Source organism: Truncatella angustata (genome assembly GCF_020726525.1).
Source record: "Truncatella angustata strain MPI-SDFR-AT-0073 chromosome Unknown BKA67scaffold_4, whole genome shotgun sequence".
NCBI lineage: Eukaryota > Fungi > Ascomycota > Sordariomycetes > Amphisphaeriales > Sporocadaceae > Truncatella > Truncatella angustata.
Window position 1 is genome coordinate 1,716,717 of NW_025763384.1, and position 26,650 is coordinate 1,743,366.

Consider the following 26,650-nt stretch of genomic DNA (forward strand, 5'->3'; position numbering starts at 1 on the left):
ATAGGAAATAGGCTTTCGTCGTCAACTTACTTGTCTCACCATCAACCCTTCGATTGATGTTCAACTTCACGTAGAGGTATTGGAGGAGAAACAAAAGGCGCCAGAAGTGTCCCGATGTCACATATCCAGCATGTTTCATGTATCAACCGCCAGTCCCTGGTCGGATTCTCGAAGTTAACATAGTAGCCTTTAGGCGCTAGGTCTTACAGTGATGGCTCCATGAGTGGCCAATATTGCTGGTAGTTGTGTTTTCACTCAGTGTCTGAGTTAATTTCTTGTCTTATGGTCATTCTGAGGAAATGATAGAGTATGTGCGAATTGAAGACCAACGCCAAGTCTTCATCTTCGCATAAACAAAAGCCAATGGGGGCAAGCGGCTGCTCAACGAGGATACTCTCTCGGACTTCACCGATCTTTCCTATGCCTTCCTTCAGATCAAAAACCTATATATGCTATGTGACCTAGACGAAGGCTTCTACGTGGCACCGATTAGGACTGGGGCCAGCACTTCACTACCAGGCGCGGAACAGGCAGCGTGGGGCTGTGGAGCCTTGTCCGGGCAATAACGCCGATCAATCATTAGAGATAGTAGAAAGATTGGAAAATTCTCCAGCTTTCCTGGAGAGGAAGTTGCCAACTTCTATCATCTCGTTCTTGTGCGTTGTGGAATGCTCGTCCACTGGCATCAATGTATGGTTCTTCCATGGGTTCTACTTCCATGATTTTCATGCTTCTGCGAAAATGAATTTTAGTCTTCACATTTGACAAGCTTTTGTCTAAAAGTTATTGGTGTGTATCACATGTACAATCGCTGATGACTGTAGTTCGAAGGAATGTAGCAATAGATGCTTGTACCAAATAGGTTGTGGCGGCCATTCGAATGCGATCGTTAAGACTATGTACTGGTCTCGCAGATACAACCCGGCAGCCGCTACCCCGGACAGCTGCTCTTGGGAGTCTGCGATTGGTCAGAGCGACTCGCAAGACCCATGGAATATCGGTTCGGTATCGCTTACCTGTGCAGCATATCTAGCAGGAAACTAGGTTAACCGAATATGCGCACTTTCAGGCTCTGGAAGGTTTGTTGGATGTGCTCTTTAAGCGCCAAGACTTACATTTGGCAATTATGAATACATATCATCGCGTCTTTTGACAACTAGGTCGAGGCCACTTGACTTCAACGAAGAGACACGAGAACGACAGTCGCAAAACAAACCAAAATCTGAAATCGCCCCTCAATAGTAAGTTGTAATTGTATCCTTGAGTATTGTAAAGGCTTGTGTGGAGCGGGTTCTTGTCCGGCTCATTGGCTGGTACTGTCGGACTTCAACCTCCTTGATGAGTAAGAACCCTAGTATACATGACCGCCGATTTGCTTGGAGCTCGGGGACCATTACTGCAACCCAGGCATAAAACTGGATCGCCTACTGTAGATGGCATCCTTCCGCGTCCATGTGGAGTGCTGATATATTATTATCCCAGGTTTGCATTGGACTGTTGCGGCAAATCCGCATCGGCTGTAGCTCAGTTTTCGTGTTCCAATAGGGAACGACTCAGGTCATCATGCTGCAAGTCGTTGCAGTGAGTTGTGTGTGTGAGTCTGGACCAGGCCAAACAAATTGGATCGTCATATTGCTTGCTATCGTAGTAGGTTCTGCTTTTTATACCTTTCGTTCATATTCTTACATCTCGCTACCATTCGACTGGGTGCATAGTCCTGTACGTTTCGACATGTCTGCAACGTTTAATTCATCTTTGCCCCGCGCGCATTGGCTCGCAGCCGGTGTCGCTGGAATGGCAGTCATCTTGAGCTTTCTGCTGGCGAGATGGATTTCAGGTACACTCAGGCCCAAGGATTTCCCTCCCGGGCCACCTATCATCCCAGGTCTCGGCAATTTGCACCAAATGCCCATTCAAAAGCCATATCTCAAGTTTCATGAATGGGCGAAGCAATACGGCGACATTGTCGGTATCAAAACCGGTACCGGCAACTTAGTACTCCTTAACACTCCTAAGTTGGTTAATGAGCTCTTCGACAAACGGGGGGCAATATGTTCAAATCGACCCATCAATCATATTCTCACTAAGCATGTTCTTCCTGGACCTGAAGAAAAGAGCATTGCTATCCTGCAATATGATGATTACTATCGACGCTGGCGCAAATCGTTCCAATTCATTCTGAGTACCACAGGCATCAAGAGACTTCTGCCTCTTCTCGAGGCCGAGGCTTCCAGTCTATGCAGGAAATTTCTTGACGGCGACAAGGACTACGAGCAACGTGCACGCCATTGGGCCCTGGCCGTGCCGTTGGTGGCTACTACTGGCGAGCGCTTGGATGATCTTCCAGCAGATTACGGCGAAAAGGTCTGCCATGCTCAAGACGAGCTACTGGATTTGATCCTGCCTGGTGCCGCACCTCCGGTCGACATATTCCCCATTTTGAAATATGTGCCGGAGTTCTTAGCCAAATGGAAAGGGCATGCGCGATACGTCAGAAAGTGCATGGTTGACGACGCTAATAACTACCTTATTGGTGCGAAGAAGACTTATGATCAGATCGTCAAGGACCCTGACTCGATTGGTTTCGATAGTCTGCTGCCAAAAATCATGAAAGAGCAGGCAGCTAGTGGAGGCAAGGAAAAGTTTACCGATACTGAGTTGGCTTTCGTGGGACAGGCTGCAGTTGGAGCAGCTGTAGACACTACTTTGGCGACTTTCAAAAATCTCATGGTGGCCTTCGCCGCCTTTCCAGAAACTCTGGTCAAAGCACAACAGGAGATGGACAGGATGGCAGGCGATGGACCACTGAAAAGCGAGAGGCTTGGAGAACTCAAATACCTGAAGGCGTGTGTTTCTGAGGTGAGTTGAGGAGAGGAACTCTCGAACCGAACTTGAACTGCGGCTGAGACTGACTGCTATCAGGTTCTCCGGTGGCGACCAACCACGCCGCAGGGGCTTCCTCACGTGCTTACTAGAGACGAACGCGTCGGGGAGTATTTCTTCCCAAAGAATACCATGTTCATTGCGAACGCGTGGACGATTCACAGAAACGAAGAGGAGTATGAGCGACCAAATGACTTCATGCCGGAGCGTTTTATTGACAACTCATTCGGCTTGCGTCCCAAGTTCAAGGCCGAGGATCTAGAGAACAGCGGACGCAGAGTTTTGTACGCCTTTGGCTCTGGGCGTCGTCAATGTCCTGGAGAGCAGTTTGCATTTACGTCAGTGCTGCTTGCTGCGGCCAAGATTGTCTGGGCCTATGATATTTCCCCTCCTCACGGCGGGCTCGATGTGAGTATCGACACAGGTTTCAAGGATGGGACAGTGACTCAACCCATTCATCCTGAAGTTCTGTTCAGGCTACGGGATGGGAAGAGGAGAGCCGGCGTGCTAGCTGATGCAAACCGCACGGAGCATGTCGCACGACAGCTGCTGGGTTAAATTTGAAGGCTCCAAGTCCAGGATCGTGGTGACTCATAGTATACGTACATGACTTATACGCAAGGGTCGAAGCATCGTACAACACCAATACTGAAGAAAGTATCAATATACCCACATAAAATCTAGAGTTTGGGTCTTCGACGAGTCGTCATTCTTCAAACCCTTGATAAGAATTCAATGGTGTCAGGGGTGTAAGTAGGTTTTATGGAAGGTGAAATTAAACTTGACGTGTAATGGTGGTGAAGAGAAAGCACATCAGACATGTGCATGCTGTGATGTCAACCTGCCAATAGCTAACCTAGACTAGAGCTGTTTGCAGATCTGGGGAAAGAGCTAATAATAAGAGTGGGGCACGCCACCCGCCGATTTTAAGTTGGGTCCCCTAGACTTAGTGACCTGACGTTTAGAATCAGCCCAGAACATCCCACCACACCAGAGTTTTTGCCTTTCTTTCAACCTCTTCCAGCCGATCAGCAGCTCACAACACAGCGTATTACCCAGCGCAATATGTCCAGAACCAAGAAGGCAGCGAAGCGAAAGCACCAGAACGACGTCCAAGCCGACTCGAGCAACAAGAAACGACTCAATGGCCCTCCTTCGCCAGAGTCGTCCGATGGAGCCGGCCGACAAGAAATCACGGCCCTCACGCTCCAAGCTCTAGTCTCGGAAGAAGAGGTGGACCTAGCCGTCGAGACGTTGCAGACGTTGGCAGCGCATCCAGTGGTCATCAAGTCAAAAGCATGCAGAGATCTGCGCACTGCTGTCTACGACTTCAGGCAGGCCTGTACAACCGGCGTCAACACCACCGCCGATACGAACCTCACCTCGCGCATTTCCGCAGCTCTTGTCGATGAAAAGTACACCGACGCACTAGTTTTACTGGCTGAAATGCGCCTCCGTGCCCAGTCGCCGAAGCTGGGTGCACTATGCCGCTGGGTCCGTGATCTGGATGTCACGAGCGGATTCTCCATGGGCACCAACACCGACAATATCGAAAGATCCAAGAGCCAGCTCGAGCGTTTGAGCTTGCTCGACGCAATTTCCAGGGTTACCGGCACCGTCGATCTCAACCCCTCTGTGTCCTTCACAAGATCATCAGATCCATTCATACTCCATGCCAAGTGGAATCTCCGAGACGAGACAGCCTTGCCCGTGCCGGTTGCATCAGATCAATCCATCACTCGATTTGCTCCGCCTGGAGTAAAGGACAAGTTCAAGGTACTCGAAGTCACCAAGGCTTCGGAGCGTAGGCCACCGAACCTCCACGACGCCGTCTTATATCTCAGCGAGGACAATGCAGTGCCGTTGTCGGCTGATCCGCCGAAAACGACACACCACAAGCACCCGTCTGTGCCAAATCTCTCACTGATGAAGGACGTTCTGTCGCACAGCGAATGCAAGGCCATCGTTGGCGCCATGGAGACTGTTGGGTTTCTTCCTGATGCCCCCATCAGGGATGATGGTGCCGAAGCCAGTATTCTTGCCCACAACGTTTATTGGATTGTGGACCAGGCGTTCCACGATTCTTTGTGGCAAAGAGTTCGCCACTTTGTGCCAGCAGAAGTTGGGGGGAGGAAAGCCCGTGGCATCAACCGTCGGTTCCGAGTTTACCGTTATGTTCCAGGAGCTGAGTACCGTGTTCACTTTGACGGTGCGTGGCCGCCTTCTGGCATCGATCCAACTACTGGCAAGTATTTATGGGATGCCTCGCCGGCTGAAGCGAAGCAATCGAGTCTTTTCACCTTTCTCGTCTATTTAAACGATGATTTCGAGGGCGGAGAAACTACATTCTTTACACCCAGCCTTGTAGACGGTGTTATGAATGCACACCCTGTACGGCCAATGATGGGATCAATCGCATTGTTTCCGCACGGCGAGAGCAAGGGTGCTCTTCTACACGAAGGTACTGGGGTAAGACTGGGCGCCAAATATATCATCAGGACCGATGTCGAGTACGATGTCGAGCCTGGACGGTCTGGCTAGAGTCGTTTGCCCCATGCGTTGCCTGTACTGCACGTGTATCATCGTTGGACATAAACCAGTCCTGTTGTATGATTCTGTTACTCGAATGTATACAGAAATGGGCTAGCCTGGTCATCGAATACCCAGCTCAATGACTCTAATTGATTCATGGTCTCGAGTACCGGGCCGTATGCGGAATCGTGCCACGCAGCTGTGGGGCTAACGCAGCAGCCCAATACTTTCGGCGATATTGCTTGTAGTAATGCGACAGAATCTGTGATAGTCAGTATGAATGCATCGTCCCTGCTTGACGCATGTGTAAAGACAGCATCACGAAGGAAATCGATACTGCGCTGCACATGATCTGCGCTCTCTTCTTTGCTGAACCTGGCTGGAGATTGGCTATGATCGGGGAGGTGGTAGTATACGTGTACCAAGGCACACTGGAATACTAGCCCATATACAGAGGGCATTATTACGCGCAATTCGCGCGCTTGGGCTTGCGTCAAGAGGCTGACAATATTGAAACTGACTCTAGTGCAAACATCTAAGCATTCGCGGAATTGGGGCGTTGTCGTATCAAATGTCAACCCGGGGCGGTATATTAAAAGCCTAGCCACGTTCTTCATCAGCGACAGCCACATCTTTGGAGATGATTCGCAATCGGCAGATTGCTTTAACGAGTGTTCAATATCGTCCGCATCGTCATTGTTCCGAAGTCTTACTTCCCAAAGAAGCAGATGTCCATCAAGTCCTTTGATCTTATCACGCCCACCCCGGCGATTTGTTGTGGTGTAGAGTTGCGAAAGCATCGATGAGAGTATTTGGCTGAGGCGGCATAAAGTAATAAAATCACGAATAGGGGTATTTTCCCCGGGCAAAGGGAGTGTTAGCCCGGAGTCTGAAGTAGCCTCGAGCTCTCCGTCTGACGGGAGGTCCACATCCACGTCAGCGTCTTTGATAGTTTGTGGCAGTCCATGGATAATAGCCGTAAATCTAGACCGATCAGTACCTTCAACATCCGTTTTCAAATGGAGATGCATACTTATCCAATATGTAAACGCACCACCATAATCTCTTTCGTAGCTCAACTTCCCCGGCAGAAAACTTGAAGCGTCTGTGGTGTCTGTGTAGACCGAGAGCCTGCGCTTGCTGAAGCAAAATGCCCCGCAATGGTATGTTTAAATTGTGCTGGCCCGTCAAGTATTGGAAGAAAGATAAGAGCACCAGACATTGTACATTACAAAGTCTCATGTTGGACGTTATGGTTGGCAAAAGCAATCCAGCAAGCGATAACAAGTCCTTCTGTCTGTTATTGTCGTCCAGCCCAAGAGAGTCAAGCTTCTGGCCATGATCTAGGCCCGGTACAGGCAACAGTGTTATCATGATTAGCTGGAAGAGCATGGCCTGTTCCTCCATGCTAAGATCATCCAATACGGCGCCTCGACTGATGCGGCCACAAAGTGACACAATGTTCTGCGATAGCTCCGTTGCCGCGATAGCTGGACACAAGAATGACCAAGCAGAGACAAACCCACGAATACGGGCCCCTATTGAAGAGGGCGTTATACTACCAACTAAACGCAGTCTTCGTTGTACGTCAAGGTGGCTGTTTTGCGAAGGCTGATGAGAGCTAATGCGGATCTGCCGAGGAGCAACAATATGCATACGAAAGCAGTTCTCTGGAAACCATGCCGTAAGCAGCCCTTGTCCCTTCAGGGCTTCTTGCACCGACAAGATGAAGTGGACGCCCGTAGTCGAGCCTGCGAATTGCTCTACACCATCGCAATCTGGTATAAGCCGGCCCATGTGTTTAATGACGAGCTCATTGCCTGGTACTTCTGGAAACGGGCTTGGCTCCTCCCCAGTATGAAGTTTCCCAATATTGCATGTTGCGGGTGAGAGAGTCGAGTGACTATTTGTTGCAGGAAGTGTCGCGGAAAGCTGGCCTCGAAGAATTGCATTTGCATCTCGCTCAACTTTCAGCTGTCTCTTCAACTCCTCATTTTCGACAGCTAATCTGGCCAATTTCTGATCGGCCGAGTCATGGAAGCCGCGGATCTTGGTGCGCCTGCGAAGTTTTGCTGATACCACACAGGCAACACCGGCATTCTTGCATTTTGCACACTGATGGCAGTTTTTCGCGGTCAGCCGACAGAAAATAAAAAGAGATGTAATACAACAGCTCTGACTCACGGATGGTAGTGCCCCGTCACAGCGCACTTTTTTTCTGCTATAGGTCAGCCATCGAAACAATGATATCGCACCAACGATATACGTACTGCCTGCAGCGATCGCTAGGAGGGTTATTAGACTAAGTATGTATGTATATAGTTATTCTGAAAATGGTCTTGACCCACCACACTTGGCCAGGACCAACCTTGCCTGGAGAAGTTGCCGGAGATGGCTCCGGACTCGACTGCTGCATCCCTATCGGAACGGTACTGAGTAGGACTCAAGGTCTGTAATGAGCCAATTGGAATCGGACGTTCAAGGTTCTTTTGATTTTCATACCTGTGTTCGGGATTAGGTTGCAACCCGAGCCAAATGAATCGACTTCGAGAGAAATTATTTAGGTGCTACTTGCCGGTGGGCCGGGATAAGAGCTTATTCCGGCCGGTTATGACGTTACGACCGACGAGGGAGCATTTATGCCATGCCAGAACCTCCAAGCACTGCAGATATTATTGCAAAATCTCAAGATTACATATCAAGGCACTCATATATATAGTCAACCATTTGCCCCTAACAACTTGTCTCAACGACTTTTCCTTGTTGGACACTGAAGCGTTAGTGACAGCCCCACACCGCGATGTCTGTATCGGCTTATGATTCGCGAATCTTTCGTAACCTCTTTGGAACAGCTGAAATTCGTGATACATTCTCGGACGATGCCTACATCAATCGTATGATCGAAGTTGAGGCAGCATTATCTCGCGCCCAGTCGAAATGTGGCATAATTCCGTCTAAAGCCGCCGCAGCAATCACTGAAGCGTTCAGTAATATTACTTTAGAGTAGGTATCTAACATGAGGAATTGCTTTGAAGCACATGGGCTTACTCTTAGCTAGTTTTGAGAGACTTGCCCATGACACAGACATCGTGGGCTATCCCGTGTTGCCATTGGTAGAGCAGCTGATTACACACCTACCCTCAGATGTAGCCAAGTACGTACACTGGGGCGCCACGACACAAGATATCATGGACAATGCGTCTATTCTACAGATTAAAGCCGGGTTGAGCATCATAAAGCGAGAATTGCAAGATCTGATCACTACTCTCGAAAAGCTCTCTGTAAAATATCGTGATACACCAATGGCCGGCCGCACACATCTTCAACATGCACTCCCTTGTACTTTTGGTTACAAGTGTGCAGTCTATCTTTCCTCAATATTGCGACACGCCGAACGTCTCCATGACATCGAACTTCGGTGTCTTTTTGTTCAGTTTGGCGGTGCAGCCGGCACACTTGCCTCTCTCGGCAATGACGACTCAGGCATCAGAGTGCGAGCTGCCCTGGCCGAGGAACTCGGACTGATTGATCCGCCTATCACCTGGCATGTAGTGCGCGACAATATTGCCGAAATCCTCAACTTTCTCGCACTAGTTGGGGGTTCGCTCGGGAAGATTGCCCTCGACATCATCGTCATGTCCTCGAATGAACTGGGCGAGGTGTCAGAGCCTTTTGTACCACACCGAGGCGCGTCATCAACAATGCCGCAGAAGCGAAACCCCATCTCTAGCGAGGTCATTCTTGCGGCGTCAAAGCTCCTCCGTGCCAATGCTGGCCTGGGATTGGATGCCATGGTCGTCGATTTCGAGCGGGCCAGTGGACCGTGGCATCTTGAATGGGTTGCTTTGCCGGAAGCGTTTGTCCTGGCTGCCGGGGCGCTGCACCAGACAAACTTCGCTTTGGGTGGGCTTGTGGTCAATACACAATCGATGATGGACAATCTTTGTTCGACACGGGGTTTGATCGTCGGAGAAGCTGTGATGATGGGATTGGCCCCATTCATCGGAAGGCAATCGGCCCATGATGTGGTCTATGAGGCGTGTAAGGAATCTATTGAGGGAAAATCGCCACTCTTGGATGTCCTCAAATCCAGGAGCCACATCATTGAAAAGATTGGCGAGGAAAAATTGGCATCCCTTTGCGACCCAAAGAATTATTTCGGTGCAAGCCAGTTGATGGTAGACAACATGGTTCAAGTGTCCAATAATCGGAATCCACTCCTTACCGATAAATCAAGCCAGCAATAATTATGATGGTTCTTATCAATTCTTCACGAATCTCACTCGTTATCAGATTGATGCCCCCGGATTACCGGTGAACTTATTAGCCACTCATCGGTAGTAGTCTACAGCTGTGATCAGGCCATAAAGGGAGGCATAAGCAACGGATCGAGAAGCGTCGTCTGTCTTCATGTATACGATCGGGCAAGTATTTACAGCCATTTCGCCAAGCCAAAGACTATTCGATGAAACACGATAAAGGACGCAAGTCCGTATTGTCTCCGCAAATTATAATGATAGTACGTCAGATCAAATTCCAAGTGCCCTTACACAAATATCCTTTGTCCCGGCACTAAGCTGTAGTCATACTCAATACGCAGGAAATATAACATGTTTATTACCACAGCTTTTTGTAGTAGCATAGAAAGGGCGGCTAGTGTTTCGTTCTTGGGGAAGAGGAGGGGGGGGGGGGGGGGGGGGGTCAGGGTGCTTTCTAGAAGAAAAGGTCATGTGGCGAATCATATCATAACTCTCTATGGACAACAATGTGCAACTCATTATAAGTCTGTCATATATCAACAATAGTCCTCCCTATATATCTTAGATAGTCAGGTTTTTCTTAATCGGATCAAGTCAATTGAACGACACTATCCCTACTACTGCATCATATCCTAGACATTCCACTACTGAGTAAATATGACCGACCTCAGTTGGATTAAGCTTGACTCTAAACTCATGCTTTGTATTTCAGCATAAAGTTGGTCAGCGTCAATGATCGAGGAGCCCAAAGCCTTCTCCAAGCCCTCAATATCTGGTGTTGCCGCCGGACTATCTTGGTCTGCACTCGGGGTTGCGCCATGAAGGTTGGATTGGAAAATGCCTGCAGCTGAGAAAGGGAGGAAGTCTTCGTACGTGATCGGGACGCACTCGAGAACCCCCTCACTCACCAATCGCTCTACCAGATCAGTGTACTCAAGCTCTTCGACCGTGAAAGATGGAAGCAGTTTGCCTCCGTACTGGTATTTACAATAAATAAGACCCTCATGACGGAGTTGCGACCAGGAGTCCGGAAAAGCTTCGAACGACTGGATCATGAGTTGGTCTATTGAGGCAGGACTTTCGCCTTGTGCTTGTGACATTGCCCCTTCAAGTAGCTTGTCGTAAAGTTTTCTACCTTTTGGAGTTACAGCTGCGCCTCTCTCCTCGATCTCTCCAAAGCGAGCCTTGTGGGAACCATTTATCAGAGTTCCGCTCGTCTGAGTTCCGCACTTGAACATGATTGGTTCCTCCAGAGCAAGAAAGCTCGTTTGCCTCAACAGAATAGGACACTTTCTTACGGGCGGTCCTTCGATCCGGTCTTTTGCAGACATGCCCTCTTCACACATCGCTCTCTGGGCGGAACCGATATCCAGAGTTCTGGGAGTCAGGTGGTTGATATGAGCAGTTCTGAAGCAAGCTATATCGGCAAGGATAGGGTGTTCTGACTTGAGTACTTGGTACTCTGCATGAGTTGCTTCGGCCATGGGCGCCCAGCTAAATGTTGTCAAAGCTTCTCGAATAAAGACCGCTGCCTGTCCGGCGCTCAGTCTATGATCTTGTTGCTCGGCTAAGTCCAGCATAGTCAGTAGTTCGTCGCTAAATATTTGCCGCTTTTTCAGAAGTCGTAGTGCAAGATCACGAGCTCTGTCAGATCGCAGCAGCTCTGGGCGGAGTAGGGTTGTGAAGACCCGGAAAGGATTAGCCGCGAGAGATGATACATCCGTAGGTCGAAAGCATGTGGCGTGCATGGGTAGTCCAGCAATCGAGAGATCGTAGTAGCCCACGGCTTGCATGCCCAATACCTTGAATATGCGTCCGACGGTTCGGAGCTCGGTTGGCTTCCCCAGGCGGATCGCACCATGTCTCTCAAGTGTCAACCGCTCCAGACTGTCTGTTGTCGTCGGGCCAGCAGAGCCATTTTCGAGAACTCTCTGATTTACGCCTTGTACAATTCGAATAAGATCACCATATAAAGGGACCTCTTTTCTGTACATCTGCGACATTGCTAATGCAAACGCCGTGCGGAGCTCATCTGGGTGGACTAAGGCTGGCATTTGGCCTTGACCTGACGCCCCCCAAGGTAACTCATTCATGCGGATGACTTGTGATGCCATTGCGCTATCCTGTCAGAATAATGCCGAAACTGGCTTTATAAAGTTGTCAAACTGAAAGTAATAATAGATATAGTGGTGATATGAGTGGTCTCTCCGTGGTGAAGTTATCTTTACTATCTGATATGATTATCGTGAGTCCTAAAACAAGACCCATGATTTGAGCCGAGCCATTCCGCTCGACAGTCCCGCGGGCTTTTCCGAGTTGATCAGCTGTCCTTCCAATAAGTAAGCTGGTCATATCGATACACCATTGCGAATGATACCGAGGAAGCAAGTGCTCTTATCAACTGGACGTCATATTCCGAGCTTATATCTATGTTATCGGGATCCTCCTTCCAAGTTGATAAGATAGTTCCCCATGGCCCACTTAACTGCACCGGTGCTACCCGACGCTAGGGTGTATTCCGCATTCAATACAGTCCTCGAGGTGTGCTCAGGTCAATGAGGTTGGACAGAATGGCTGGCGTTCCTACTATACTCTGGATTGGTCATCTCCAGTTGTATCACGAATTGTACGGATTGAACATCCAAGGAATATCCGGGCCGTTGTCTCAAATGTCAAGCATCAAGCATCAAGCCTCAAGCCTCAAGCCTCAAGTTCAGAGATCCCCGAGGTCGTGACCTGCTTAAGACATAATAAAATGTCAAAACGGAAGAAGCCATGTACAATTTCATTTGTTTCTCTCTTGCGACTGATGACATGTATAAAATGGTTTACACCTTTGTCTCCGAACTGATTGTGGGTTTGCACACGCTAAGATTCGAGTTTGAATCATGACTAATACTACTTACTATATATACCTTTGGCATCACCACTTTCTAGTAGTGAGATCAAGATAGATGAGTGGAGGGGATTCGTATCGTCATGGTGTATGTATTGGATACATGCAAGTAGAATGGATGTGTTCGGGTTTCCATGAAATTGTCCGTCAACTACCGCGCCTGCATAGAAGTGCCGTATGCTTCCTTCACTTGGCTTGCGTCTTTTCGTACGCAAGCACTAGTGCACCACGGGGGTTGTCTTATCTAGCTAGATTCACCGAGAGCGGTGCGCCATTGAACTTCGCTAATTGGCATTATGGATTATAAGGAGCGATGCCAGATTGCATTGCTATTGACAGAGCTATACTATCTTTACCTTTCGAGTTGCCGTCACTATCGTATGAGTTTATGAGCCCCACGAATCTCGCAGCACGCACGTGGTGTATGGGGTGAGTGTAAGACGTGCATGAAATGGTTACGTGGTGTCACGATACCCGGGTTGAAGGTGTGGGGTTGTTTTCAACGGTCTTGACAGTAGGAAGCGAATCAGACCTTGGGATTGTGTACATTGAATGTGCGAACGATGTCAGAGCGGAGCCGGGGGTTAAAGTGTCCAACTATGCAAGCAACCGCTTAAAGTACCATTTGGAAACATGACTAGGTAAAGCACTTTTTTGGGCTTTGCACGCATGCACTATGTACGGATCCGTACCGTGGTCGCTTGAGGGCAGTTGTCCTACCCACGCCTGACCTTATGCTTACCTTATTGTGCTGCATGAACTGAGCACCAGCACTTCACCGCTTCACGGGCCGGCCCTCGCTATGGGGCAATGTGGTACCCCAAATTGCCGGGTCGAATGCGGTAGGAAACCACTTAGTGCTGCAGAATTTTGCAGCATGCAGCTCAAGTGCCTCAGGAAAATCCTGCTCTAACTTCATACACATTTAGAAATCACGTTCACCGCGAGTTTCCAAGAAAAATTCCATCATCACGCACACGTTGGGCACTGGTTCTCGAATTATGGGGCACGTAAGGAACTGTGTGAGAAATGATTTGACCGTTGGGAGGGACGTTGGGACTACTTCCTAGGACCCTTGCCAGTCTACCTGGACGACCCACGCGCCCCCCTTTGTTCTGGAAAATTATCGTGGGTCTCAGTCTCCATGTTCAATGCCTGTCAGGAGGTACCCCATGTAAAGCGACGAGATACACGGTATGTGACGGTGATTTATTCAGGGCTTCTTTTTGGTCCCGCAGATGAATCGGTTGTGTGAACAGTGAGCGTCAAGAGAAAGACGTTGACGGTTCCCAGGAAAGGCATGAGCACAAGATTCACATTTGCCATCTGCACGAGATCGACAACCGAACATCATGGGAATGGCCAGTTGATTAACTTTCTGCAGCGGGACTCGCTGCGAGGGTCGTGGCACTAGTAGGGGTCTTTTCCAGGGTGCAGAAACGATAGAGAAAGCGAAGCAAAGTTAAAGAAGAATCTTGGACATCCACATCAAAGACGCGACCCCCATGACATGCGGAACAGTCGACCATCTTCTCATTTTAATATTTCATTTTCGCAGCTGCATGATTTCCATGCTTCTCCACCGCTTCGCATAAGTCATCTTCAAAATGGCAACAAAGTCACAGGTCAATATAAGCTACAGGAGGCTTGATACTTCGAAGCAGGAGTTCCGGCTTCTGGAGCTCCGTCCCGCAACGTCCGTTGAGGACCGTGTCGAGTGCCGCATGGTCACAGCCCGCCTCGGAGACGAGCCGGAGTACATCGCACTATCCTCACTGTACGGCGAACCAACAGAGTCGGAGACCATCATCGTCAGCGGTCGTCCCGTCACAATCACGCGCCACCTTGCCCAAGCGCTTCGGCATGTGCGTGCCGTGTTCTTCCCTAATATTCAACGCAGCAATGAGCGCATCGCCAAGCAGCGAAAGACGCCCGCTTGGTTACGGCATTTGATGAAGCATATCAACTCTATTCTGCCAGACCCCGATGCCGAACAACGCACTCCTCTTCGCTTGTGGATAGATGTATTATGTGTCAACCAGCGCGATGAGAGAGAGAAGTTAAAACAGGTCAACGACATGCGACAAATCTACGGCGGCGCGCAAATAGTAGTTGGGTGGCTCGGGGTGAAGCTGGAGCACAGTGACGCAGGCTTAAGCTGCCTAAACGAAGTCGAGGCCAGTATGCCAAAGCATTGGGGTGACCCTGGTGATAGGGAGGCGCACCCAGAAGACTACGCCCCAACCCACGCGTGGTTTGCCAAAATTGACCACCTGTGGGCTCCTACCCCAGAAGGCGCGTCATGCTTCACAACGCCGCATTGGATAGGAGCACAGGAGATCATGTATCGACCATACTTCCAACGGCGCTGGATTCTGGAAGAGATCTCTATGGCTAGATTTCCTACTTTCCTCATTGGCGACTCAATTCTCCATTGGAAGCAGATTCTCCGATTGAATCGTCTAATGGAGGAACTGAAGTATGCTGATTCCAATGCATTTCCTGTGGTGAGTTCCTCATTTTCATGATGCGAAAAGGTCACGTTGCTAACGTCACAAATGTAGGAATGCCGGGCTGGGGTTGCCGAACTTCCTCTTGAGACAGCACAAAAGCTACTCGATGAATTCGCTAAGAAGAGAGCTCTGGAACAGGCTCACATTCTGGAAAGCTCAATCAGCTCTCAAAACTCTAAAAGTGTGCCGGGTTCTTCCGTTGTGTCAAGCCTTCACTAAACATCAGTTTGCATTTTGACGGCATGAAGCGTACGTTCTTTCAGGAGTCCGGAGTGTGGTAGTCATTCAGATGTGATTAAGCATCTTGGTCCGTTGAAGTATCAGCTATTAGGCTGTACTATGAAAGCAATGATCTGGAATGCTTGATGGTTCATGGTTATGTGCTGTTTTTGGGTTAGAGAAGATAAGCTGTAGACACGTGGCCGTCGGAGTGGACCATAACGCAATAGATTTATACCCGCCAGCTACAAATTAACAAGAAGAAAACATTGATCATGACTCGCCGTAAATGGCCGTATGTGACAACTGTACCGCCTTCGTAGCGCTATCTAAGCACATCCTAGCCCGCCTTTATGCAAGCCTGTTCCCATTTCACTCCTAACGAAGCACGAAGTGATAGTGAAGCCTGATGGCGCGCCGTGTTTTTTTTATTACTATTCAGAACCCAGATCACCAAACTCCATGCTAAACCACAGTCTCTAAGTAATTTCAAAGCCATTTCCTACACTTCTCCCCAAATCACCTAACAAATCGAACGTGAAACCGTAACCGAAATCGAACCACCCATTCCTCTATTGTGCATGACTATTGATCGAATGAAGGACTACTGTCTTCGTCGTTCCATTGTCTTGTATCGACGGTACTGTTGTTCTGATCCAGACTTTGTAGCCTAGCAAAATACCAACTCGTACTATTATTCGGCGCTCCTAGAGCACTCTTGAGCCAGCAAGTAGGTATACTCTGATAGATACCCCAGCCTACCCCAACACAGGAAGATTTGGACCCACAAAGGTTGATGCAATCGGCGAACGTTGTTGTCGCTTGGTGAGAAAGGTCTTTGGCTCCACCCTGACTGTTATAATCATGGCCGCACTCGATGTTGAAAGGCTTCGATGTAATTTGAGATATATATACAGACGAATTGTCGCGTGGACAGCTGACCGGTCCCAAAGTAATTGTTCCTGTGAACGCAGGGGTTGGAGATACCCTTGTACTAGTTGCTGATGTTGAAGTGGTCTGGGTTGTAGTTGTGGATGTAAGAGATGACGAGGCACTGCTGCAGGCATGTTAGACCGACCACTACACTGTAGGGCTAATTGAAAATAACCACAACATAAAATATCCAACTTGCCTTGTCTCCGCCGGCGCAGCAGCGGTGTTGGCTGATTTCTTGCCCAACGCCAACCCAACCGCTAAGCCAGTTGCAATGCCTGCCACAAGCACGAATGCGCCCAAGGCCAAAACGATGAAGAAAACATTCGTTTTCACGCCACAAATCCTGTCATTCGGCTTTCGGGGTGTTGACTCTGGTTGCGCCGGTGAAGCGGAGTAGAATGGATATGAACCCACAGTAGCCCCGCCGACCGTTGAGCCGTACTCGCTGAACGGCGTCTTCGCAGTCGGCGGCGGCGATGCGGTTAGTGGCAACTGATCTGTGACCCAGTTGTGCGCGCGCTCGATCCCATCGTACGCTTGACCTGATGGTGGTTTATACCACTGTGGCAAGGGCTGTTCCAGTTTTGCGTTGCTCCATGCAGCATATTCCGCCGCTATTGGCTGTGGCGTGCTATGATCATTCCGATTGACATATCCTGGTGCCTCTTGTTGTTTTTGTTCATATGGATTGTATGGATATTGCTGCTGCTGCTGACGGTGCGGCTGCTCAGACGACATTGCTTAGCTCTACATTTGACCCCTATAATCTGGAAAAGTCACTTTCCATCTCAACGTGAACTAAACTATTGGGAAATGGACATTTTCAAATAGACAAATTCCCACGCACCCAGGGGAGGATGCGGATGACTGATAGATAACGTGCGCAAGGCGAGCGCACGTCTGATGCCACACTGCAATTTGCTGACTGCATGCATGGCTGCAGCAGTCTGAAACCCTTGCTGGCGGTGCTGTGCCATTAGGAGCCCGGCATTTTGCGACTGCTGGCATCATGACTGCCGGAGGTAAGGCTGTTGCCAGAAAAAGTGCCGCTCCCCTATGTATACCACTCACGCCTGTCACTGTAGGGGTGCGGCACTTTTTTTTTTGTCAACCCGTTGGGAGGCTTCTCAGCCCGTTTTCTGGCGTTTGACATCCCAACGCAGTCCTGCCACGAGAGGGCCCCCGACTGCGGCGAGACGCATGCTATTGGCAGGCTATACATACGCAGCATAACAGCTGGGAGCTGACTGACTGACTGCCATGCTTTCATCCGCAAAATGAGACACGAAGACGAAATGTTGGCCTCGCTTTCTGCTTTCTGGGGATCCCATCTGATTTCGGGAGTCTGTGAGCTTGTGGGGTCGGCACTAGGAAATTAGAGTTGGCCTTTCCATTGTGGCTTGGAACGAAAGCTTAAGTTGCAAGGCTTCTTCCCTGTTTAGAAGCACATCTGCACTTGAGACGTCCTGCTGCGACCCACCAAGCTCCGGTCCAGGGTGCCCTGACTGTACCTAATCATCTCACTGCAACACCTACACCATACCCATGCCTGTGATCTTTGGACCTGAAAAAAAGGTCGAGTTACCATCTCCTGGAATACCACGTTGAATCGTTCCGGCTTTGTGAAAACTTGAAAGGACGATCAGAGTGCTGGCTCGATTCCCTCCACTGTAAGGAATCGCACAGTTGAAACCTTCGGTTAGCGACAACGGTGGCCATGTCCAGATCGCGTACACGTGAACCATTATGCGAAGCGCTACATAGTGGAGTCTTTATAACTCGCGTCGACAGCGCAATACAATCATCCACTTTAGATACAACATCAAATCTGCAACCGGGAATATCTTGAGAGTCTAGAATCCATAACGGCGGTAAAGGTGCCGAACTCCCTTGCTGAACCAGTGCGTTGCGACAAGGAAGCCTGGTTGTCGGTCGGCTCTACGATGCCACGATGATACTAGAGAAGCACCGGAGTGCGTAATGCAGCTGCGGACCATGATCGTGCTGTACTATACCATTTCCCAAAGCACAATTTAAACTCTTCACTCGTGAGATACAGTCGTTTAAAAAAGCACAAGTGTTGTATAAAAAACATGTCGAGAGACTACAGCGGAATAAATTTGATCATGAATGGACATATTTCTTTTTGTTAACTTGTCAAAATATTTCGAAGGGGACATCTCCCGAATAATCCTTTGCATTGCTCATGGCACACAGAATTGGAACAAGTGTCCATCGGCGATAGTGCACCTGCAGTATTTGACCTGGGAGAACCGTGTAATTGGCAAGCCTGTTTCTAGGTACAACAACGGAATAGTTCTGCCGTATCAACACATTCTAACTGAGGACTCTATATCCCATTATACGGAGGTTCCTACCAAAAGTCTTCGATCGCTCTAACTAGCTTGTATAAGCAGCTGTGAATAATCCGCAACCAGCGGCAAGCCAAATTGCTCACGGGGCCTTGAAGCATTAAAGCCGCTAACCTGGAAGTGAACTACAAGTCAATCGCTATGGAGCACTAGCGATCATGCTTAGCAGCAGCTGAAATTTCGTTGATGCAAGCTGACGACATGTTGCTGCGGTACGTACCAAAAATCCGAGTCTTGGCGACCGAAGACTTTTGGAAAAGACTTCGGTATGGATAATCATGCTGAGACCTTGGGCAATATGTGTATCTCATTGTGACCGATGCGCCATGTTCAAAGCCTAGTATGCGTCGAAGGCCTAACCTATAAATTTGACGCTGCACCGCTCACGAAACCCGCTAGCTGGCTCATCAAGGGTCCCCACCAACTAATACAGCAGCTAACGCTAAACCCCGCGTCGCCGATCTCATCGCCCAAAGGACTAGGCGCGTCTTCATTCAACTTCAGAGCGCGTTAAGCGAAACCGTCGTGAGGCAAGCATGTGATGCAAGCATGTGAAGGATGCCGCCGCCACTGCTTGACCCAGCGACATCGTCGCCTCTCTCGTCGCCGGATTCCTTCATCACGGCCGAAGCGTCGCCCCCAAACCCTCTGGATATCACAGTGACAGACATCGATGCGCCCGACAACGATGCGCCCAGGAGAGAGTATTACAGCGCGAGGCAGCTGCCGCCAGAGTTGAAACAGCACTGTCAAATCTACCTTGAGGAGAACTTACACATACTCGCTCTGAGGGTGCTGGGTAGACTACAATCTTCGAGTAGCGCGTTGCTCCCACCAGGTACGCGATGGACGCCTCGAAGGCAGGAGAGCAGCGACCACGTCTATTGCCCGGCTCCGAACGTGCTGGCTTTTCTGAGCACATTGACTGTACACCCAGACCTGACGACACGGCCCCGCGAGGACCATTGGAGTGACGTATCGTCTGCAGCGCTCGACTACTTGCGCAACATTCTCAACACTGTCGGTCCTGTCAACGCCCGACTCCACGAAGCCTTTCGATTTGGGCAAGCAACGCGACGATCCCCCAGCGGGGACAGCGACGACTTTGTGGCTGACGTCGGAGGGGAGGCACAGCTGTATGGCAGATACGGAAAACATGGGGTCTGGAGGCGCGGGCATGACTTCTTCAACGTCGTTGGTTGGGCCCTCAACTGCAGCGTCTTGTATCCTAATCGCTGGGAGTACTGGCGCCAGTGGCTTGACTTCATGCTCGAAGTCATTGAGAAGGATCTCGACGAGCGCAAAGAGATGGATGAACAGGGGCATTTCCGGGCAGGCGGCGAAGAAGGCGAATGCAAATATTCATCGCTCAGTACTTCCATTCTAGCCGGCTATCTCAACCAGCGGAACGGTAGAACTGGAGGCTTGAAGTGGGTCATCAAGGTCATATTTGCCGATGGTCAAGGTTCGGCGTCTTCACTATTTCAGGAGATATGGGATAAGGAACACAAGGGAAGATCGAGAAACAAGGCTTTCAAGAAGCGGAAGCGAAAGATCAACATTGAGAAGGGGGACTTTGGCGAGCTGCTCGACGACGACTCGGTCTATTCATCTCAGAATTCCGAGCCCCCGACACCTCAAAAGCGAAAGACTTATTCCAACAGGAACGAGTCCCCGGCTCTGGAAGCATCGTATGTCGAGTCTATAGCCTTGCGTCAACGACTATTCGCCGCCCTGTCTTACTTATGCCACTTCCTGCCGGCTCCGCCCATCGATCTACCAGACTTGTACGAATCTTACGAGACGCAAATTCGATCTCTACCACTATCCCTCTTCACAGCTTTTATCGACTCAACGACTTCATCCCTGCGGCTGGACAGCCAGATCTCCGTCCTCCAGGACGTGCTGATCCATTTTATGCCTTCCTCAGCGGTCAATCCCTCTAAAGTAGACCGTGAGATCTACGATGCTAATGGCACCAGCCCTGCTATCCTTGAGCGTTGCTTCCTTCCCTACGCCGCAAATACGATCGCGACCGAGGACAACGCCAAGGTTAGCGTGCTTCTTGAGGAGCTTGTCAAGCTGGTTTGGATGGAAGGCACAGCCCAATTTAGCGATGGTTTCTACGATGCAGTCGCGAAAGGCATCAAAGCGCGCGAAGCAAAAATCAAGAAAAAGGTTGCCGGTACGAGGGGAAAGCGCAATGGCTATGCTCAAGAGGACCCGGACACAGAAGCTCGAACGGTTCTGCAAGAAAGCTCGAGCAGGCTTCGGCAGCTGGTAGAGCTCATCTCAGAAGAGGCCAGTGGAGAGGACGCGGAAACGGATGAGCCGGAAAAGGCGGACAAAACATATTGCCTGTGTCGGCAGATCGAGCATGGTGATATGGTTGCTTGCGACAACCCGAACTGTTCGTACGGGTGGTTTCACTGGAAGTGTATTGGTCTCAAGAGTGAGCCGAAAGGCCGCTGGCTCTGTCCACAATGTCGCCAACATGAAAGTGATGAGATGGATGAGGGTATGCTCTGAACTGTTCCCCATTGTCTACATGATTCGAAGCTAATGCATGCGGCAGACACCACTGAGGTATCGTACATGACAGCACGAAGTTCATAGGATGGACAATCGGAGTTGAAAGACTGTATCTATGTGAAGGTGACGTGATACGGCGAGCAAGTGTCCCCGGCGAGGAAGCGACACAGGAGCTCTACTGGAGAGATCTCAGAGAATGAGGAGGGCCGTCAGTCTAGCAAGCGTCACGATGCTGACGTTGGTTCTGGGATGCCCAATTCAATAGATGTAGCAAATGATACCCACGGAAACGAAGCTTCAATCTTCAATATTGGCGTTCGGATGCGGTTTCCATCACAGACATGTTTTGTCTGATATACACTATTTGGGAATGCCTCCGTGGCATATTGCCCTCGAGCTTCTGTAAAAAAGCTAGAATATCGATACACTTAAATGATACACCTGGAAAGGAGCTCCTGGCCATGAAACTGCGGCTTTATCGTCCTGCATTTGACTTGACGGCACTGGTCCTTGTGCTCCGCGAACTCGGTGTAGGTGTCCAGGCCGCCGGCTGCCAGTTCTCGCTGGGCCCACGACCTGCGGCCTTCTTCCAGGGGTCGTCCTTGACCTCTGTCTTGCTCTGCCCTCCGTCGCTGTGTCCCTCGGGCTGCGCCCTCTCCCCAGCAGCTTGGATGTGCGGCTGCGTCCGATCCGTATCGAGCGCCGGTGCGGGCTGGCTCTTCTCGCCCCGTCCGGGCATGTCCGCCAGGCTGGGCTTGGCCTCCCAGCGTGCGTCCGCCTCGGCCGCCAGCACCCTGATGCGGTCCTGCCGGGCCACGTCGGCGGACTGCTCGGCGAGGGACGGCGGGTGCTCGCGCTGGTGCCGCAGCCACTGGTGCCACTGCGGCGGGACCGCCACGTCCGAGAGGTGCGTCGAGCGCGGGTACTGCACGATGCGCCGCCAGCGCAGGGCCGAGGCCGGCGTGTGCTTGTCGGGCCGCTGGTCCCGGAACGTCCAGTACGTGTTGCCGCGGAGGTCGAGGCCTGTTTGGCGGGAAGAGGGGGTGAATGTGAGCTTATGTACCGGGAAGGGGGCGGAGGAGGAGGAGTAGGAGGAGGGGGGGGGGGGGGGCAGAGACATCTGGGAAGCCGGAAGCGCTCCGCATGACAGATAGATCTACCTGGGCAGGGCGCTGTTGTGGGAATACGTCTTCACACACGTACCGACGAGGAAGCGCTTCCGCCACGGCAACCGCAGCATCTTCCAGCGGTACCAGGCGCGCTGAATGGTACCTATCTCGGGCATCATGGACATTTTGGCTGGGTAGTTCTGGGTGTGTCACATTGCTCCTGGACGAGTTGCGATCATGAGGCTCGTCGCTGTAATTAATTTCGGCACCGCCACATGAAGCTGTAATCGATAAGTCGTGATTCCGTCATTGCAATCGTCTCGCCACGGAACTCTGGGCAGGCCACAGCCACAGGGGGTTTAGGGGTTTTGGGGGGCTCGGGAGAAGGGGGACAGGTTCCTGCACAGGGGGTTTTCCCATTAGTTGCGCGGTGTCCGAAATGCAACGCCGGGATTCGTGATGCTATACAGAGTAGGTTAGGGCAATCCGACGTATGCCAACGTGTCATGGTTTGTCCTCTTCAAGTCAACCGTATTTGGTTCTCATGTCCAAGGTTCAAGTCGTCAAATACGCGGGATGATGATCTCCTGCTTTGTGTTATAGAACCCCATGACGTAGTGTAAGGAGGCTCTTTCGCACTATTTGGGACACGATGAAATATGTCTGCCAACTTCCAGCTCCTTGGCGCCCGTCTATGTAGTAGTTGGGCATTCAAGTCAGTGGGGTAGGCACCACTTTGGGTGAAAGTGGGCAATCCTTGTTTGTGCTGCCCCCCGGCCTGTCAGTTCATGTTCATGTTCATGTTCCTTTCTCCAGCAGATTGTCGTCGCCGGGTTCCTGACAGGCGCATTGCTGATTGAAACGGAAACACAACACAACCCAAGTTAGCTAATGTTTATGCGCATGACTTTGAGCTCTCTGCGCATGGATCTTCCTCGGGCTTGAAGGGCAATTAAACTCAACTTTCTTATACCACCATTTTCGAGGTTTGCGATCCGAATGAAATAAGCACTGCCGCCTCCACCTCTAACCTCTAACCTCTGACCTCTGACCTCTGACCTCATTCGTCATTCGCCATTCACCCTACAAACCCGACTGCGCCGAATCCGATTGCGACGGCCTTCACACGGCGCATTTCTCACTTACTCTCTCTCTCTCTCTCTTTCTCTCCAGACAGCTCACCATCACCTCATGGTCAACTTGCTGTCTCTGATGTTCACGATAAAAACCTCGCGTGAATATACGATATCGAAATATTTCATCAACCATATACCAATGCAACATGGCGTCTGTCTCATCCTTGGATAAAGACTTGCGCAAGTTGCGCCTCGACAGATATACCCCCGCCGCCGCCAACGAAGTCCGATCATGGATCGAGGGAACAATAGGCGAACGTCTCCCTGGCGGCGACCTGCTAGAAGGGCTCAAAGATGGCCAGGCGCTGTGCAAGTAAGCACAATGGTCCAACCCACACTCTCAACTTGATATCGAGTGCTCACCTACAGTACAGACTCGTAAACTTAGCCATAGGCCCCCCGGGTGTCAAATTCAAGAAATCCGCCATGCCCTTTGTGCAAATGGAGAACATATCGCACTTCTTACGAGCCTGCAAATCCCCACCGCTAAACCTGCCTGATCATGACATGTTCCTTACCGTCGACCTGTTCGAGCAGAAGGATCCGGCGCAAGTACTCCAATGCCTGGGTGCATTCTCTCGGGCTGCCCAAAGGGTCAATCCATCAAAGTTCCCGTCACCGATAGGGGCCAAACCGACAAAAGGGGTTTTGTCGCCGCAAAGCACGGGCTCCCCCAACAGAAGCCGAGCATTATCCAACACTTCGCATACTTCATCTACGTACGGCAGTCGACCCGGCTTGACATCAACAAAAACTGGCGACTCGGGTTCCGGGCGATGGAGCCCTACCAAGAGCCCGACAAGCGATCGTGTAGCCTCCCCTGGCGTCAGTAGCTGGAGCAAGAGGGACCACGAAGGCGTTACCAGCCCAGCCTGGAACATTGCTCAGTATGGATACATGGGCGGTGCATCGCAGGGCAATCTGGGCATAGCATTCGGCGGCCGTCGTCAGATCACTAGTGCTGGTCCGCACGTACCCAATATGGCAGAGAAGGAGCGACGCCGGAAGGAGCAAGAAGCCGAAGCTGAAAAACAGCGTGTACAGATGCGAGAGGAGGAGCAGCGGCGCAAAGCTGATCAAGACGCAGAGGAAGAGCGAGCCCGACTGGACCAAGAAAGACGCTGGGAAGAAGAGACGCGGAGGCAGCGAGACGACGAGAAGCGTAAAGCCGAAGAGGAAAAACGCCGGTGGGACGAGGAGGAGCGCCAGTGGAGATTGACCGAAGAAAAGCGTCGCCAAGAAGAAGAGGAAGCAGAGGCTCGACTAATAGAGGAACGAAAGAAGGCGCAAAACAAGGGTAACTCACAGCTTCAAGGACAATTTCTGAGTCAGTATCAGGCCGAGCGAAGCGCTGGAGCTCCAAAGTCTGACGGCGATCGCATCAGAGAACTGGAAGAACAGTTGGAACTTGCGCGTCAGCGCGAGGCAGAATATCAAGAAGACCGAGAACGACGTCGGGGTGGAGCCAAGAGCCGGAATCGATCACGGAGCAGACCAAGACTTCCCAACCGGCCGCCTAGCAGCCAGGATATACCAAGCAGACAAGACTCATGGTCACGCGATGAGCGCGAGGTTCTGCGCACGCAGTGGGATCGCCACCAAGAAGACCAGGCCTCGGGGGTGCCAGCACCTGCACTCCCGTCTCGCCCCTTGCCGGACCCAAAGGCGACAAGCCCGCTGAAGCCACAGCGGACCGGCGACACCCTGCCACCTCCTGTGCCGCTGAGAACTCAACGCACCGGCGAGGGCCGCATTAGCGAAGCTCCGCCCCCGACCCTACCTCTAAGAACTCAGCGCACAGGTGAAAGTAGGCCGCTCCCGGTACCAGAGAAGGCAAAGAGCCCACTTCAGGGTGGCTTCAGCAGCAGTCCCGCGGCTGCAAGATCCCCTACCGGTTCGAAATCGCCATTCGCCCGACCACTACCCAACCCCTCGAGCGCAAGTAGAACAGACCGTTTCCTCGCAGCAAACCCGGCGCCGGTCTCTCCACCAGCCCAGTCAACGTATTCCCGAGAACTCGGTGCAACGGCTGAGCGTGACGCCGAAGACCGTCGCAGAGTGCAATCACAAGCCAAGACGAAAGCTGGTGGCTTCGCAGGCAAATCGCTGCTGGAGCGCGAGATGGAGATGGAACGACAACGCCAGCAGGAGTGGGAGGACTCTCAGAGGGAGACTGCCAAGGCGGTTCGGTCCGGTGAAGGCGTTGATGGCATCGGAGGAGGTGTCGGTGGGCGGTGGGATGTCGGTCAATGGAGTGGGTATACTGGCGGTGACAGCCAGAACAAAGGATCCGCGGGCATTGGTGCTGGGCGGAGGCAAATCGTTGGACCTAGGCCTCTACCAAATGTGCCACGGTAATCAGGTACAGTGTGTGCTCCTAGAGCAAATATAGTAAGAAGTTCGAGAGTGGCTAAGATTAACCTGGCCAATATCGAGATACCCACACGTCACGCCGTGCTGCTCGGCGGGATTTGAAAATGCAACAACTAATTTAATTCACTGCAGCTTCCTAGCATCTCGCCATATATGAGCCTTCTGGGCAGTTCTCTTTTGAAATTGTTGCGCAACACTCAAGTATGGGGTGTAATAACTCAATCACCAACCGCTTATCATGTGCTCAAACCAGTCACCGCTTCGCGGTTCCTTGACCCAAGAGCCAAGGTTGTCGTTTGTTGTTGCCCTTCTACTCAAAGAGAACCGAGTCGAGGCCCTCCATTTGCCTCGCTCGTCTCTTGCGCTAGTCTACCTGATAGATCACGTCCGTGTGACGCGTGCAGAAATAACAGGGGAAGCAGAGCGTGGCGTGGAAAGTTGATGCCACGTCCGGGGCACCTTCTAAAGCCCCCCGAACACGCTGGACCATCGACGTTCTTCCTTCCATATCAACTCTTCATGTTGTCATCGCACGGCTTCTGGACAATTCCGAGTTCTGCCTCTATGGCATTCCACAACTGTTCTGACCAAGTCACTTGGTTTGCGTCCATCTCTACCATTCGTAGGAACGTTCGTTAGTGGTCTTTACTGCCCGCGTGTTCCACGTCACACATCCCTTCTGACCTGACCCGGCAAAGTGCTAAGATTCAGCTTGTTCGTGTCGCTGCCGATGCACTGGCTGACAGACCCGTTGCAAATCAGCTTGGCCAGCATTTACTTGCACCTGTAAGGAGCAGCTTATTATCAGCAGTCCGCGAATAGAAGAATACGGGAACGTGACATACCTCTCGCCTTGGATCTCATAGACCTGATGAGGGCATTGTTGGTAT

General features: G+C 51.0%; 10 protein-coding genes across 10 annotated transcripts; 6 read left to right on the top strand and 4 right to left on the bottom strand.

The window, feature by feature from the left end:
- Nucleotides 1-1,731: 1,731 nt before the first annotated feature.
- Nucleotides 1,732-3,441, top strand: BKA67DRAFT_658536 (cytochrome P450; the record flags this gene model as incomplete). Its single annotated transcript, XM_046107294.1, has 2 exons — nt 1,732-2,859; nt 2,923-3,441. The coding sequence occupies 2 exons, from the start codon at nt 1,732-1,734 to the stop codon at nt 3,439-3,441; spliced, it is 1,647 nt and encodes a 548-aa protein (XP_045958492.1).
- A 507-nt stretch (nt 3,442-3,948) lies between these two features.
- BKA67DRAFT_518166 (uncharacterized protein) lies at nt 3,949-5,424 on the top strand (the record flags this gene model as incomplete). Its single annotated transcript, XM_046097983.1, has 1 exon — nt 3,949-5,424. One exon carries the CDS (start codon nt 3,949-3,951, stop codon nt 5,422-5,424), a length of 1,476 nt encoding a protein of 491 aa, XP_045958493.1.
- Nucleotides 5,425-5,462: 38 nt separating this feature from the next.
- On the bottom strand, nt 5,463-7,955 carry BKA67DRAFT_272567 (fungal-specific transcription factor domain-containing protein). Its single transcript, XM_046095890.1, has 5 exons — nt 7,764-7,955; nt 7,686-7,700; nt 7,600-7,633; nt 6,449-7,530; nt 5,463-6,399 (listed from the first exon to the last, which is right to left on the bottom strand). The coding sequence occupies exons 1-5, from the start codon at nt 7,829-7,831 to the stop codon at nt 5,502-5,504; spliced, it is 2,097 nt and encodes a 698-aa protein (XP_045958494.1). The 5' UTR covers nt 7,832-7,955; the 3' UTR covers nt 5,463-5,501.
- A 260-nt stretch (nt 7,956-8,215) lies between these two features.
- Nucleotides 8,216-9,662, top strand: BKA67DRAFT_517344 (3-carboxy-cis,cis-muconate cycloisomerase; the record flags this gene model as incomplete). Its single annotated transcript, XM_046097893.1, has 2 exons — nt 8,216-8,418; nt 8,474-9,662. 2 exons carry the CDS (start codon nt 8,216-8,218, stop codon nt 9,660-9,662), a joined length of 1,392 nt encoding a protein of 463 aa, XP_045958495.1.
- Nucleotides 9,663-10,141: 479 nt separating this feature from the next.
- BKA67DRAFT_564464 (uncharacterized protein) lies at nt 10,142-12,092 on the bottom strand. Its single transcript, XM_046102745.1, has one exon. The coding sequence runs from the start codon at nt 11,786-11,788 to the stop codon at nt 10,319-10,321; it is 1,470 nt and encodes a 489-aa protein (XP_045958496.1). The 5' UTR covers nt 11,789-12,092; the 3' UTR covers nt 10,142-10,318.
- A 2,085-nt stretch (nt 12,093-14,177) lies between these two features.
- Nucleotides 14,178-15,302, top strand: BKA67DRAFT_658540 (heterokaryon incompatibility protein; the record flags this gene model as incomplete). Its single annotated transcript, XM_046107295.1, has 2 exons — nt 14,178-15,077; nt 15,135-15,302. The coding sequence occupies 2 exons, from the start codon at nt 14,178-14,180 to the stop codon at nt 15,300-15,302; spliced, it is 1,068 nt and encodes a 355-aa protein (XP_045958497.1).
- A 585-nt stretch (nt 15,303-15,887) lies between these two features.
- Nucleotides 15,888-16,976, bottom strand: BKA67DRAFT_535559 (uncharacterized protein; the record flags this gene model as incomplete). Its single annotated transcript, XM_046100033.1, has 2 exons — nt 15,888-16,356; nt 16,411-16,976. The coding sequence occupies 2 exons, from the start codon at nt 16,974-16,976 to the stop codon at nt 15,888-15,890; spliced, it is 1,035 nt and encodes a 344-aa protein (XP_045958498.1).
- Nucleotides 16,977-18,938: 1,962 nt separating this feature from the next.
- On the top strand, nt 18,939-21,311 carry BKA67DRAFT_272726 (uncharacterized protein). The gene has a single exon (XM_046095891.1). The coding sequence runs from the start codon at nt 19,169-19,171 to the stop codon at nt 21,137-21,139; it is 1,971 nt and encodes a 656-aa protein (XP_045958499.1). The 5' UTR covers nt 18,939-19,168; the 3' UTR covers nt 21,140-21,311.
- A 306-nt stretch (nt 21,312-21,617) lies between these two features.
- On the bottom strand, nt 21,618-22,436 carry BKA67DRAFT_535562 (uncharacterized protein; the record flags this gene model as incomplete). The annotated part of the gene is made up of 2 exons (XM_046100034.1): nt 21,618-22,165; nt 22,346-22,436. The coding sequence occupies 2 exons, from the start codon at nt 22,434-22,436 to the stop codon at nt 21,618-21,620; spliced, it is 639 nt and encodes a 212-aa protein (XP_045958500.1).
- Nucleotides 22,437-23,420: 984 nt separating this feature from the next.
- Nucleotides 23,421-25,902, top strand: BKA67DRAFT_564474 (uncharacterized protein). Its single transcript, XM_046102746.1, has 2 exons — nt 23,421-23,700; nt 23,762-25,902. Exons 1-2 carry the CDS (start codon nt 23,534-23,536, stop codon nt 25,743-25,745), a joined length of 2,151 nt encoding a protein of 716 aa, XP_045958501.1. The 5' UTR covers nt 23,421-23,533; the 3' UTR covers nt 25,746-25,902.
- Nucleotides 25,903-26,650: the final 748 nt, after the last annotated feature.